Source organism: Vipera berus (assembly GCF_964194415.1).
Source record: "Vipera berus genome assembly, chromosome: 1".
Lineage (NCBI taxonomy): Eukaryota > Metazoa > Chordata > Lepidosauria > Squamata > Viperidae > Vipera > Vipera berus.
Genome location: NC_138202.1, coordinates 189,342,013 through 189,357,846, shown reverse-complemented (window position 1 = coordinate 189,357,846; position 15,834 = coordinate 189,342,013). Strand labels below are relative to the sequence as shown.

The 15,834-nt window shown below is 38.8% G+C and overlaps 1 protein-coding gene across 1 annotated transcript in view; it reads left to right on the top strand.

The window, feature by feature from the left end:
* COL6A3 (collagen type VI alpha 3 chain) overlaps positions 1–15,834 on the top strand; it is a 129,412-nt gene that overhangs the window by 50,584 nt on the left and 62,994 nt on the right. The window contains 7 exon segments of the mRNA XM_081338786.1: positions 2,265–2,861; positions 4,144–4,707; positions 6,129–6,728; positions 7,735–8,334; positions 10,493–11,095; positions 12,385–12,731; positions 13,844–13,922. Of these exon segments, the coding sequence (XP_081194912.1) occupies positions 2,265–2,861; positions 4,144–4,707; positions 6,129–6,728; positions 7,735–8,334; positions 10,493–11,095; positions 12,385–12,731; positions 13,844–13,922 (3,390 nt within the window).

Below are 15,834 nucleotides of genomic sequence, written 5' to 3'. Positions count from 1 at the left end.
AATCTCCCCACTCCACACACCCAGTCTTTTCAAGCCTCTTCACTGGATTGGAAAAAGTTGTTGAACAGTGTGGCTGGGGTTTTATAGGGCAACAATAGGTACTAATGGGAAACATTTGATAACAGGCAGCAGAAGATTTTACTTTCACTTTTTCCTTTGTTAGCATTTCTAAACATTATTGGCAAGATCTCCATTTATGCAGACATTTCTAGAGTTTTTACTGAAGAACATGGAATTCTCTGCATCTACACAGTACTGTCTCTCATGTCTGCCTGTAACCATCAATTGAATGAAATGGTGCATCACAGGACAACAATTTTTCAACCAAGATACATTAAAAGGGCTAAATTACAGAATGCCCCACACCCATCATTCCCTGGGAAGGAAATCTGGAAAGGTTGCAGCCATTGCATTGCTGCAGTAAGAGGTTATCATGTGACCATCATTTCAAACTCACCCTGCCAGTTTCTCACAAGTCAATGGAGACGCCAGCACTTGATCATGATTGCAAAGAAAATCTTTGCTTGTGGGAAGCTGGCAGGGAGTGTTGGCTGTCAAGAAACTGGAAAGAAAGATCATAAATTGCTCCCCCAGCTATGCAACCTTCTAATCTGCACTCATACTACACTGGCCACTCGGGCACCCCTGTGAACTCTTCCAGAACAAAGCCACACCCATGCCTGACCTCTGACCCATATAGCACCTTTCCCACAACCACACTCATCCCCATGCACCATTCCAAACAATTCTTGTGCAATTCTGTGCATTCTTCCTGACTTGCACTCCACCACTACATGCCTTCCTTGAGCTGTGCAGCACATCTGATGCACTTCATATACCCTTCCTGGCCCACGCTGCACTCAACCCTACATGCCCTTCCCAACCCATGCTACATCCAAACCATGGGCCCTCCCTAAACTGCGTGGCACATCTTCTGCACCCTGTGCATCCCCATTCACCCTTCCCAACCTGTGCTGCATTCCCATGCATTCTCTGCAACCTGCTGAGAATCTCTTGCGTATCTCCCCCCACACCCTTCTTGATACCACAGTGTACCTTGCAATCCTCCCCACTCAGGAGGAGGGTGTGTGGGAGTATGCAAGTGGGAAGTGTGCAAAAGGTACCATGCAGATCAGGATGCCACATGGGATTGTGTGAAAGATGCCATGCAGATTGAGGAGGCTGCAAAATAGTATGCAAAGAGTGCCATATGAGGATTCACAGGGGTGTGCAAGAGGTGCAAATCAAGGAGGTTCTGCAGGGGCATGGTGTGGGTTGGGGAGGGCGCATGGGAGGGCACAGGGGTGCACAAAGCTGTGACAGAGTTGTGATGAAAATCAGGGAGATTGCATGGGAGGTGTGCAAGGTGTGTAAGATTAGGTCTCTGAAATGATGACCCAGTGAGTAATCTAATCTCATCTAAAACTCATCTGTTAAAATTGGATAAAGCTGCAGGTTGTGTTTATGTTTTCAACTGGTAAAGGGGTAGAATAGGCCCAGTTCATGGCAGGAAATTTAGCCCTTTGATACATTATGTGGTCAAAGCAGAGCACTCTGTCCTGAAGAACTCATGATGCCAAATTTCATGTTTTTTTTCTTCCATTCAAATTATGTCTGATTTTCAGAGACTGCCTGGATAAGTCCCCACAGTCTTCTTGGCAAGAAGTGGTTTGCCATCGCCTCCTTCTTAGAGCTAAGCTAAAGTGATTGGCGCAAAGTCACCCAGCTGGCTTTGTGCCTAAGGCAGAACTAGAACTCAGGGTCTCTCAATTTGTAGCCTGATGCCTTAACCACCTATAACAAACTGGCTCTAATATACAGATGAAGACTTTCCAATTGACCTTATTTGATCAGAGGATCAGAGTCTTTGGAAGACTTTCTAGCCCACTTGCTTTGTCCACTGAATTCAGGGGAATAGGATCCTAATATTAGATAATCTTTACACAATTCCACATGCACACATGCAGTTAGCACACATTACTAGCAAATGAATGCACCTCTCACACACACCTGTGAGAAGTATTACAACATTTTAAAATGTAGTTGGTGTGTTTTGCTTAATTGTGTGGTGGATGGCTCTTGACACTCCTCTCGGTTCTTCTTTTCTTCTCTTCATGGCTGTCCTGTCCTGTCCCTGTCCTGTCCAGTCCTGTTGTCTCTTGAATGAGATATACATGTGTGTACAACAATTACAAATGCACACATGACCAATACTGGTGTGTTTTTCTATGATGTCTCATGTTATTTTCTGTGCTCTACTGCAGTTGTAACCAAAAGAGATATCGTCTTTCTTTTGGATGGATCAGTCAACGTTGGAAATACCAACTTCCCATATGTCCGTGACTTTCTTGTGAACCTAGTTAATTCCCTTGATGTTGGAATTGATGATGTACGAATCGGCCTAGTACAATTTAGTGAGAACCCCAAAACAGAATTCTTTTTAAACTCCTTCCTAACCAAGGCAGATGTCCTTTCTCGTCTAAGGCAGTTGAGACTGCAAGGGGGGTCAATTCTGAATTCAGGAGCTGCACTAGATTTTGTGCGTTCCAATCACTTCACTGAAGCAGGTGGGAGCAGGAAAGATGAGAATGTCCCTCAAGTGCTAGTCTTCCTTGCGGCAGGGCCATCTGCTGATGCCTTCCAAGATGCCGCCAATGCCTTAGCTCGTGCGAGAGTGCTCACCTTTTGTGTTGGGGTTAGAAATGCCAAGCTGTCAGAACTTCAGCAAATCGCATTTAATCCACAAATAGTATATTTTAAGGATGAATTCAGCTCTCTGCCAGCTTTACCACAGGAAATGATTAGTCCACTAACAACATATGTTAGTGGAGATGTGGAAGAAGTTACGATCACATCAACAGGTAATTTGCTTTTTTCATATTACATTGACTTTTCTTTTATCATGCAGTTACATTTTGAGTGACATACTAATTTTATGAATATTGTTAATTATACTTATTCTATCTGACATTTTATATCTTACATGCTATATTAACAACTAGAGGTGGTATAACGGCTATGGTGCTGGGCCAGGCTCTGCTCTGCCTTTAGACACAGATGGCACAGTGGATGACTTTGGGCCTGAATCTCAACTGTGGTCCAGGAAATTGAAAAACATCTTTATACTAATCTACACCACCCACTGGTCCAGCATCATATAATTTTTAATATTATTATTATACACATACACCCCCCCCAAGTGTAAATGTCTGAAAGGGTGGCCCATGAGAAGGAGAGTGGTTGGTGACTGTTTCCTGGCAGACAGAAGCGGGAAGGCCCAGCAGCAAGGGAATTGTCCAGTGGGAGGACTCAGCGAGAGAACAAGAGATTTCATTTCATGCCCTTAAAAATAAGTATGGTCCCTTGTCCCAGTGTGAAATATTAAGCAGCCCTTCCACTATCTGCAAAAGAGCCAAAAAAACAATTATGCTTTTGCAGGAGAAAAGGTTTTGCAGAATGAATACTAGAGCTCAGTATAGTAAAACGGGGATGCCTTGTTTTCAAATGCAAACTTACCTATTAATGTCACTGTCAAGGCAATTATGTGCATATATGAATCAGTTCTTGGAAATACTGATATCTGGAAACCTTACTCTTTAAAATACATTAGGAAAATATAGATACTGTAATATCCAGATGCCAACAAGGAAAGCAGTATATATTCTTTATTAAGGGTGACAAAATACATTTATATGGAACAAGCATTTCTTTTTCCTATTAATATAATACTGTGAGAAGAACCTTATTCCTTCTTCTGAAACTTAAGGTGATATATATCTTAAGGTGATATATCCTCCTACCAGTCAATGAGCTAATTTAACCTTTGAAGAGGTGGTGGCATGACATGCATTCCTATATCATGAGTCTCACCAGAAGTGTAATATGCATAATCCATTTAAAGAGCCAAGAGTTCATTTCCCTTAACGTTGTAAATCATTCTATGATTCCACAGTTCCCTCTTGATACATTTTTTCCTTCAATTGTAGAAACTTGTACCAAAGATGTAATCAAAGATGCCAAAGAAATCACCTGAGTCAAATTATATTTCTTACTAATCAAATGTGATTTGGATTTCTTGTCACTTATATAGAAATTCTATAATAAAATAATATGTAATTAATATTTTACCTCACTTCATTCCAGAAAACAAGATTGATATTTTATTTTTGATTGATGGCTCAATGAACGTGGCTGGCCAATTTCCTGCTATTCGAGAGTTTGTGTTCCAAATTATTTCTGACCTGAATGTTGGGCCAGATGCTGTACGAGTAGCTGTAGCACAATTTAGTGACAATGTAAATGTGGAGTTCAACTTTGACATCCCATCCAAGATAGAAATCCTTCAGAAAGTAAGAAAGATGAGGATGAAAGGAGGAAGGCTACTGAACATTGGAGCTGCACTAGATTATGCCATAAAAGACATCTTTGTGAGACATGCTGGGAGCAGGATTGAAGAAGGCGTGCCACAATTCCTGGTCCTTCTTGTGGCTGGGAAATCAGATGACATTGTGGATGAAAGTGCTGATACCCTGAAACAAACTGGCGTGATTACTTTTGTTATCCAAACCAAGACCTCTGATCCGGTTGAATTAGAAAGGATAGTTTATGCTCCTCAGTTCATTCTAAAGGCTGATACCCTTTCTCAAATTGGAGACATACAACCCGAAATAGTCAATCTGTTGAAAACCATAGAACTTAAACCTCAAGGTATATATCTTTATTTTATTTCTCACTTGATGTTCATTATTTTTTAAATATTCAGACTGATTGCTTGCTTGCTTGCTTGCTTGCTTGGGGTTTTACCCCACTGCAATCAAACAGACTATCAGTGATATGAAAGATCTGATTTCCTACAGTCTACTAAAACCAGTCAGAAGGGGACACATAGGCAATCAGATAATTCTGAAACCATTGAAACACTTTGGCAAATTTGCAAACATATTCTTCAGCTGAAAACTGACAAACCATTGTGGGCTGAACCCAAATTTAGAACAAAGTTCAGGACCATTTTTCATGGAATGGGAAAAGCTAGCTAGCTCTCCTTTTAGGAATTTTATTCTTGGACATTTCCAGGGACATGTTTTGCTATAGGAATGCATTACCCATGAAACCCCTAATAACCCCACCTCAAAATAATAGCAGAAGATTCAATCAGGGCTTCACAATATCACAGAAAAAGCCCGGTTGTTGATAAGCACAAGAACCGAAAACCAATATGAATAAAGATTCTAGTGACTCCAGGAGTCTCGGAACTCTAGAGAAAGGTTTTTCAGCCCTGAAACTTGTATCTAGTGTTAATTCATTTGTCAGGGCTATGGAAATACAAAATCATTTGGGGGAAGGGGATCTCTCCCAAGGACTCTTTGTAAATGAGCTGTGTTATACTTTTACCCTAGTAATGAAAAGGCAACATTCCTTAGGAGGTATTTCAGGGTAGAAAAGTACCAGCTCTACCCTCCTTGTGATCCTGCTGCTGATGGTATCAGGGAAGCAGCAATCCAGAGTATAGTCCTTGGGAAGTGACTATGCAGTATAGAAAAGCTAAGAAAAGAAAATTTGAAAATACAAAGAATCAGTTGTATTATGAAGGACACAATGTTATTTCAAGTCAAACTTCTTCAAGTTCAATAGCAGAAGATTCCTCCAAGAAGCTAGTAGATCTCGTACTCTCTATCTGGCCTATCAGCAAATTCTGAAATGAATGTGTAAAATTCAAGCCATCACATAGATTTTTAAAAATATTTTATTCAATCAGTATTTTTGTTTCTATGATACAAATGCTCTGGAAATGTCTTATATGGATTCTAATTCTAATTCTAATAAACATACATTACATGATTCAACAATTGCACAGCTTAGTAAAGCAAATAGTATATGTGGGAACACCTTATGTCTCCCGCTGAGAATTTAATGGAGGAAATGTGCAATAGAAAAAAATAAAAAATATAACTTCCTTTATCAATTTAATCATTTTCCAATCAAATTTTCAGAGTTTATTTTCTATAGCTTTTTAATAATATTTTGTACCATGCAGTTGTTAATATTAGCTAATTAATTCCTTTAACCATGTTGCATTTATTTGCTGTTATAATTTTGACTGTCATCTAATATCATTTTTTGTTCTATAGCAGATACAAAGAAAGATGTTGTTTTCCTTATTGATGGCTCTCAGTTTGCAATTTCTGAGTTCCCTTCAATTCGTGAATTTATTGAACGGCTTGTAAATAGTATGAATGTGGGTTCAGATGCTACTCGAGTAGCTGTAATTCAGTTCGGTGATAATCCCAAAGTTGAATTTTTACTGAATGAACATTCTACCAAGGAGGAGGTGTTGGCTGCTGTGAGAAGACTAAGTCCCAGAGGAGGGAGGCAAGTGAACCTTGGTTCTGCCCTAGAATATGTGTCAAAGAATATCTTTACAAGGCCTTCTGGGAGCCGCATAGAGGAAGGAGCACCTCAGTTTTTAATCCTTCTTTATTCCCACCGACCTCATGATGATACAGAGAACCCAGTACACATGATCAAACAGATTGGTGTGGCTCCTCTTCCTATTGGAAAGAATGTGGATCCTGAGGAAATGACCAAAATAGCACTTAGTCCTGATTATGTATTTCAAGTGTCAACTTACCAAGATCTACCTAGTCTGGAACAGAAAATATTAACCCCTCTTACAACATTAACTACCCAGCAGATACGAAAAATCATTACTGATACAAGTCGCCCTCCAGGTAAGGTGATTTGAAGGACTGTCTGCATAGAACATTGCCCCAACCTCTGCCTATCTTTCCTGCTTCCTTGTTGCAGTGACTAGCATAGAGGTGCATCATTCTTGGCATTTGGCAAGATAGAGCTGTAGTTTTTCTCTAGGCCCAAACCAAGTTTTATTTCTGTATTGGGACCAGGATGACAACCATCTCACTTGGGAGCCAGGGTTGTCACAAACCTTCCTCTGTTTTCATAATTTTCTCAGATAATGGGAGTCACAAAATATGTTTTGTTGTGATTTTTGTCTTCCTCTTAGGAAGACATATTTCTAAATATTAGCTTTATTACCCCTTCCTACAATCTTTCCCTCCATAGATTGCTTCAATTATCACTTACCGCTTACCGGTTGAGCTCCGGATGGCCCCCGACCTTCGCTCCTTCCGGCGCGATCTCAAAACATTCTTTTTCGAACAAGCTGGCCTGGTCTGACGGGATGGGGTTGGGTTTTTAAAACTAGTTTTAACTTTAATATGTATTGATTTTATGGGCATGATGTTTAATGGCTTTTTAATTTTTGTATTCGATTTTTATTGTGTATTGCCCTGTTCACCGCCCTGAGTCCTTCGGGAGAAGGGCGGTATAGAAATCAAATTATTATTATTATTATTATTATTATTATTATTATTATTATTATTATTATTATTATTATTATTATTATTATTATTATTATTATTATTATTATTTTCAGGAATCCAAAGCACCAAACAGAATTGTAAGCGGTGTTTTTGATTAAAAAAAAACCAATGAAAAATAAAGTGTAAATTCTGCATATGACCACTGGTCCTTTTGCACCAGCCTTGACTCTCTCAGTGGACAGGACTGTAAATTGTCCACTGCTGCTACCCCAGATTCTCGTCACTCAGATGGGGGGTAGCCAGAGGTTGAAGCTGCATGTCAAAAATGCACTCCTTTCTGTGAGAAAAAAGCTGGTCTCATTCTGTTTTCCCATTCTCCCCACCCCTCATTTAGACATTGACAGTGAAGCAAAAGACATCGTTTTCCTTGTCGACAGCTCTGATGATGTCAGATCAGATGGAATTGCTCACATTCGTGATTTCATTTACCGGATTGTCCAGCAACTAGATATCCAACCAAGCAGAGTGAGAATTGCTGTTGTCCAGTTTAGCAATGAAGTGTTTCCAGAGTTCAACTTAAAAGCCTACCTGACCAAAGAGAGTGTTCTACAAGCCATACGGCGCTTAAGATACAAAGGCGGTTCTCCCCTGAATGTTGGGAAAGCTCTGGACCATGTCATGAAGACTCTCTTTATCAGATCAGCAGGGAGTAGGCGAGAAGACGGAGTCCCCCAGTATTTAGTCCTCTTGCTTGGAGGGAGATCCCAGGATGATATCAGCAGGCCTTCCATTCTGTTGCAGAACTCTGGGATTAGTACTCTGGGAGTTGGAACAAGACAAGTAGACAGTGCGGAATTGCAAAGGATCGTCAACAATCCCAAAACTGCATTTATTGTGAGAGATTTTACTGAGCTCCCACCAATAGAAAAACGTGTCCTTGCAGCAATTAAGGCACAACCAGAGCCAACTGAACTACCTACTGATGTTATCGCTGGTCAGTCTTTCATTTTAAAATAAAACTGTGTATAATACTCAGGGGGATTTAAAGAAATAGGTGTATGAGCATTCAATTTTCTTTATAACATTCAAAGATCAATATAGTTTTCACATTGTACTTTTTCGCACGTTTAATTAGAGGTTCAGTTTAGAACTTGCTTTTAAGTAAACAAGATAGAAAGGAACTTCTTAACTCTAATCAAGAAATCTGAACTTATTGGACAATTCTGCCCTGCAAACTAAGCTGCTTATCTCCCATAGAGCTCTGGGTGACTCTCAAACCAACTTCAGAATTTTCAGTCTAAATTTCAGAGGGTTGGCAACCGGCCAGAATGTTCTCAGTCTAACTTTGACTACTTATATTGGTCACACTTCTGCTTCTGGCCCTTCTCATGCATATCAGAAAGGCAAGCCTTGGTGCTTGACAATTGGGTAGCTGAGTCTACTTGTGCCTGCCTTTTCCTTTTATGGTTTGTTTTCTTCTAATGAGTTCCTTTCGTTTTCTTTCTCAGATTTTTGCCCATACAAACATCTTCATCCCTGCTTCCTATATTATTTCCTCTGTTATCAACACAAAACACTTTCTTTTTCCCTTTTATGGTATCATTATACCCTCCTATGTTACTATAATTAAAGCAATAGCGAGTGAGTTCTTATTTTGTTCCTATGCCCCTTCACTGGTCCATTGCAAACTTTGTTAGCAAGGAAGAACTGATTGTTCAGCTTCATACACATAAAGGAGCAACCTTTAAAATAAAACGTGTTAAAAATTAAAGATGTTTTTAAAAGTAATAAAGAAAGGGGGAAGGGAATCTTTGTAGTACTGTGGGCAGAGGATGGAAAGGAAGCAAGCTTCACCCAGCCTGAGCAGAAGCCAAAATGGTGGATGGGTCGGATGAAACATTAACTTTGAGAGGTGAGGATAGTTCATTGACTGATTGGGCTACTGTTGGATCAACTGAAAGATTATAGAAAAAAAGGTGGAGAACATATTCAGTGCTGCAATTCAAGCTGAAATGGCTGCCCAGGGCAGTGATCAGTCTTTGGAGGGGAGGGGCTGTGGTACTAGAATAGAATGAAGTAACAGAGATCATATGCTCTGGGGAGCTTAAGGCTGCTTTGCTTGGGGGGGGGGATAGCTTTGAATTGTATCTAGAAAACATAGGTAGAGCTAGATCTGCAATAGGCTAAGAAAGGGAAGAGGACAGCATCATCTGTTCCTGCAGTTAGAAAGAGGTGAGTCACCTGCACTGATGATGAGCCAAGCAAAAAGTGGGGATTTGCATCAATTTAACCCTGTGTTATATTTCAGTTCCTTCTGCAGAAATTGAAATCCATGTACAATACTAGGGAAGGTAGACTGGGCTGTTTATTTAATTAAGATAGATGCAATAATTTTTAAGAAAGGAATTTTCAGAAGGTAAAACTATTAAAATAAAAACTGTTTCATTTATTTATTAACAATGTAACAACAGACAGACATTCCACTGGACAAGAATGGAAAGAAAATCACTATTTCCCCACCATTTCAAACCCTCCCCACTCTTCTTCCTTATTCTTTCTGTACCATCTACAGATAACAAGCCACTCCTAGGCTTGCTTCCTCAGAACTGGACTTGATCTGTTGCCTTAAATGGAATGTGGATTCCAGATACTGAAGATTTGGGAAATTTATCCTTTATTTGTAAATTACTTGGCCTATTCTAAGTGGGGCAAGAGGCATTTCTCTACATTGCTCTTTTCCTTTTCTCTGCCAGATCTTGAACTGCTGTAGTTTATTACTTTCTCTGGATTTAATTTATGTACTTGATCATCTTGACATAATGTCTTAAAAATGGAATTCAAGAAACTTTTACACTATAGGAGGTTGCTATGTCCTTTTCTCCTGGTAGTGCAGATAATTGGTCCCTTGAGAAACAGTTTTAGCTTATTCACCAATAAGGTATCAAAAGCTGAGAGTGAGGAAAAGTGCTATTCGCTGTGAAAATGTTTATTCGCAAAGTACATTATGATTGCTCTCAATAATAATGACTAGAGTTATATTTGATGAATTCTGTGAATACAGAAATCATGCAGATTTCTAGTCATACTGATTAAGGTAAAATGCCTTAAAATGAAATGTCTAATACCTGTACTTTTTCTTTTAAATCTTTTAGTTGATAAAAAACAAGGTGATATTGTCTTCTTGCTGGATAGCTCTATCAATTTTGGGAGAGACAATTTCCCCAATGTTGTTGAATTTATACATGACTTAATTGATGCTATTTATGATGAAGGCGATTCTATTCGAGTTGGCTTAGTGCAATACAACTCTGACGTGAGTGATGAATTCTTTCTGAAGGATTTCTCTGACAAAGAACATATCTTAGAAGCAGTGAAGAAGATAGCCTACAAAGGAGGCAGAATTGCCAATACAGGAGCAGGTGTCAAGCATATCCAAGTAAAACATTTTGTGAAGGAAGCTGGCAGCAGGAAAGACCAGAATGTCCCTCAGATTGCTGTCATTGTAACAGCAGGAAAGCCAGAAGATGATGGGGAGGCAGCAGTCTTAGGGCTGTCTCAGTCGGGTGTCAAGGTCTTTGCAGTTGGTGTGAAAAACATTGACCTGAATGAAATTACGAAGCTCTCCAGTGACAGCACAACAGCCTTTAGGGCTGCAACTCCCCAGGTCCTCTCAGAGCTCAATGAGGCTGTTCTGGTGACCTTGAATGATGTCATGAGAGAACAGTTATGTCGTGGTGTGGTGGAAGTCTCCAGAGGTAAAGAAAATCTTACTTCAATTTCTGTTTTTTGTGGGGGTTTTTTTTGCTTTATTTTAGATTTAGAGATTTACACGATACTGTACTGTAATTTCTACATGCAGCAGTTCTTTGCTTTTGTTTCCCTTATTTTAATATTCAGTTTCATAATAGCAAGTATAGCTAGTATTTTTATTTTTATTTATTTGTATTTAAGAACATTTATATGGCCACCCAACTTACTCTGTGACTCCAGGCGGCTTACAAAGATAAAAACCAAATATAAAAAATAAAAAGCAATGACTCTCCACCTCTTGGTAACAACAATTAGTCAATCAAAAAGTGACTTGATGGGATCCCTCCCACTCTGAGTTTCCCAGGCTTGTTGTCAAAACCAGATCTTCAGGGCCTTGTGAAAAAGTGTCAAAATGGGGGGGGCAATCTTCTTTCTGTGGGATGATGTTTCACAGGGAGAGAACACACACAGAGAAGGCCCTTCTTCTTGGTCTTTGACTTATGATTACAACTGAGTCCAAAATTTCTGCTGCCAAGCAAGACAAGTTAAGTGAGTTTTGCCCCATTTTACAACCTTTCTTGCTACAGTTGTTAAGTAAACCATTGCAGTTGTCAAGTTAGTAACAGGGTTGCTAATTGACTGTGGCTTCTTCATTGTCTTTGCTTGTCAGAAGGTCACAAAAGGCAATCATGTAACGTCAGGACACTGCAAACATCATAATACATACATAATTTGGGTTGCCAAGCACCCAAATTTTGATCACATGACCCTGGAGATGCTGTAATTTTTTATTTTATTTTAATTCCATTTATATCCCGCCCTTCTCCGAAGACTCAGGGCGGCTTACAAACTTAGCAGTAATGGTCGTAAACAGGAAAAACAGCCATAAATATCTTTTTTCAGTACCATTGTAACTTACACTAAGCAAATTGTTGTAAATAAGGACTACTTCTATGTTCCGTACTCCAGTCTTAAGTGTAGCTATTCATTAACATTCAACGTCCTGTGGTAACACAAGTTTGGGAGAAAATAACACAAAATGGTCAGACTGTCTGGTTTTTCATAAAAAGCTGATCATAATGTGATGTTTTGGATATTGGTCAAGTGATGTACTACTGGATATTAATGAACAATGCAAACAGAGTACAGTAGCTGTTCTTGACTAGAAATCCAGAAATGACTTTTAGATACATCTTACTTCTACATGGTACAATTTAACAATTGCTTCTCTAGCTGGTGTGCCACTTTCCCTTTACTTTATGTATGATAGATTTGCCATTTTTTTCTATTCTAGATTGCAATCTGGATGTTATACTTGGATTTGATGTCTCAGATACTGTACAAGGGCAAAACATATTCAGTGTACAAAGAATGCTGGAATCAACAGTGGAAGATATTCTGAACAGGATCAGTCAAATGCAGAAAATTAGCTGCACTCCCAACCAGGCACCCACAGTGCGTGTGGCACTCCTGGCACAGACGCCCTCTGGAGTTGTAGAAGCCTTTGATTTCTCAGAGTATCAGCCTGAGTTGTTTGAAAAATTTCAGGCCTTGCGAAATGATGGACCATATGTGTTCACAGCAGATACTCTCAAGTCTTACCAGGATAAATTTAAAACAGCTCCTACTGGAAGTACAAAGGTAAATCTCTACTCCATTTTCATTTTTGGAAAGAAAATCCTTTTGCTGCATCAAAATATTATTCTTCAGGCACACACACACCCAGGTGACTGCTGTGTTTATGTATGTCCTGCTGGAATAGTGAAAGTAAAACAAATAGTTGTAATTATCTGCATTGCATAAGGAAAAGCACATCTTCCTTCCCCTGTCCTCACCACAGTTCCTTCCCTTCCATCCAGGACATAGCATATTGCTTGAGCAGAGTCCGCAGGATTGTCTGGGACACTACACATCCTCTTCACAACCTGTTTTCCTTGTTACCTTCTGTAGAAGGCTTCATGGTATCCAAAGCAGAAAATCCAGATTCAGTCACAGCTTTGTTCCATACAGTATTAACCTTGTGAACTCTCAAGCTTCGTTTTTCCACTGTGTATTCAAGATGGACAGTGATTAATATTTATATGTATTTATATGTAAGGGTATAGGTATATACATATGTTGTATATAGGATGTTTATATGTGTGTTACGTATGTGTACACTTTTGAAAGCAGGCAAAAGAATTTCATTTATAATGTGTGCCAGTGTGCCTACAGTAAAAATAACAATAAAGTTATCTTATCTTATCTAGGCTACATTGATGCACATGGTGTGTGACTTTGAGGAATCAACACCTGCTGGGCCTGGCCAGCTAAACTGACCAGCTAAACTGATCTGCTGGAATCACAGAGGAAAAGGGGAGGGTGTATGAAAGTATATACAGTATTATAATTTGCAGCAAGTGTTTTTAAAAGACTGGGTTTAGTTGGATAAGGAACATGTGCTGCCTTGCAAAATGTAATTGTGTCAGCAGTGTATCAGTGTTAATTGTCTATCTCTAAGAGTCTTGAGCAGGGGTGTCAAACTTGCAATGTCACCTGACGTGTTGCAATGTATCATGACTTCCCCCCACCATTGCTGGCAATAGGGTGGACATGGTTACAGCATGACACACCCGGCCCAACGGCTGGCAGTTTGGCACCCGTGGTCTTGAGCCTCAGACCATTTCTGAATATCAGTCCAATGACTGGCTGATGTTTTCACTAAAGAACAATTCACAACTAATTTTTATTAACACGAAGCTGTTTTTTCATAGGTGGTGATCCACTTAACTGATGGTATTGATGGTGCTATGGGACCGCTGGCAGCTGCATCAGCTAATCTAAAGAAAGAAGGTGTGTTTTGTATTTTCTTGCTGACATAAAAATTCCTTTTAGTTGGGATTTCTGAGACTACATACATATATTCCCACTGATCAATTCTTTCAGATGAATGAATGTAGAATGACCCTAAAGCATGCCTAGTGTTTATAGCCATTAACACAATGTTACTGTTTAGCTTTTTAACTTTTCATTGAAATATTAAGGCCAGAGCCTTCCTTGACTAAAGGAAGTAGATTTATTTTCTTTTGCAGTTGTTTTATCACCAAGATGTCCCCCAGATATTTCTCCAATTTCATTCTTGATAGTTTAAAACACCATTTATGAATGTTCCATTTTTTTCTCATTTGAAGCAGCCCTAAACCACTGCAAAATATCTTCTTCCTACATACTGTAAAGAATGGGGAGATTTTATTGGTTTACTTGTTTTTTGGCAAGCAAATGCTCTTGTTGCTGAAATAGATTTACAATCCAAGATATTCTAAGAAATAGGCTCAGACAGTGAAAGAAAAGCACAGAATAGTGAAATGTTACTATAACAAAGAGTGGTATCCTTGATATTGTTGAATATTCAATTTATAAAGACCTCCAAGATTATTGCTATGGTTGAGTAAGACGAGAAACTCTCCCTGAAGATAGAAGCAAGAAAAATGTACTCCTAAACTGCTTTACATTATAGGAATATTTGAGATTGCACTAGTAATTTGATGCAATCTGTGTCAAAACAGGACAAACTTTGGAAGTAAAACATCTGAATCAAAATGTAATATTGGCTGCCATCATCTACAGTACATATTAATGGTGCCATATTTGTCTGTAGCTTCATTCAAAGGCCTAATATAGGTTAAAGATGAAGATGTGCATTTTAATGTGAGTTTACCTAACCTGTAGTACCCTTGAACAAATATTCTGTACACATTTTTACAGTGGGCCCATAGTGGAATGAATATAGCAATAATGAAACTCAGCTAGGGCATTCCTTCTTTTGGAGTATCGGTGGACAAAAATATAGAGTGCAGGTGGCTGGAGAGAAGTTTGCACATTTTAAAATTCACAAGTTAGATGGAATTCTTATTTTAACTCTTAAGAAGCTTTGGATAGAAGAGTAGGGACCCTTCTACTAAGCTTCATGGTCACATAGAGTCACATAAATAATTTCAGGAAGTGTTGAGTAAAATGCTTTATTTTCCAAAGACCCTAACATTGTTGTGAGTGCACATTTTTAAAAAAAAATAAATTGCTTTTGAAAATCTATTCTTACAGGATAATCTAAATTTTATGTGTTTCTTCAGTAAAAAAAATGGATAAATAAGAATGTATTAGGAAAAGATGTGCACACAGACACACACATATACAATCCAACAACATATAAAATACTTGCCAAAATACATATATAGGTAGTCCTTCACTTTACAACCACAACTGAGCCCAAAATTTCCATTGCTAAGCAAGACAGTTGTTAAGTGAGTTTTCCACATTTTACAAGCTTTCTTGCCATCGTTGTTAAGTGAATCATTGCAGTTGTTAAATTGGTAATATGATTGTTAAGTGAATCTGGCTTTCCCATTGGTTTTGTTTGTCAGAAGGTTGCAAAAGTTGATCACATGAATCTGGGACAATGCTGCAATGACTGTAAGTGTGAAAAACGGTCATAAGTCACTTTTTTCAGTGTTGTAGTAACTTTGAACAGTCACTAAACAAATGGTTGTACGTCAAGGACTACCTGAAATAGACTTAGTTACTTTTTTTATAAAGGATAAATTAAGAGAATAATATGGATTGCTTTAAAAGGGTGGCTTGTTGGAGATTACAGAATAAAACAGAATTAAGATTGAGAAAATGAGGGGGAAAAGAGAAATCAAATAGAACCACTTTACCTAATCCTTTGTCAGATAGATAAAAGGATAGAATCCTATAGGACAAACAT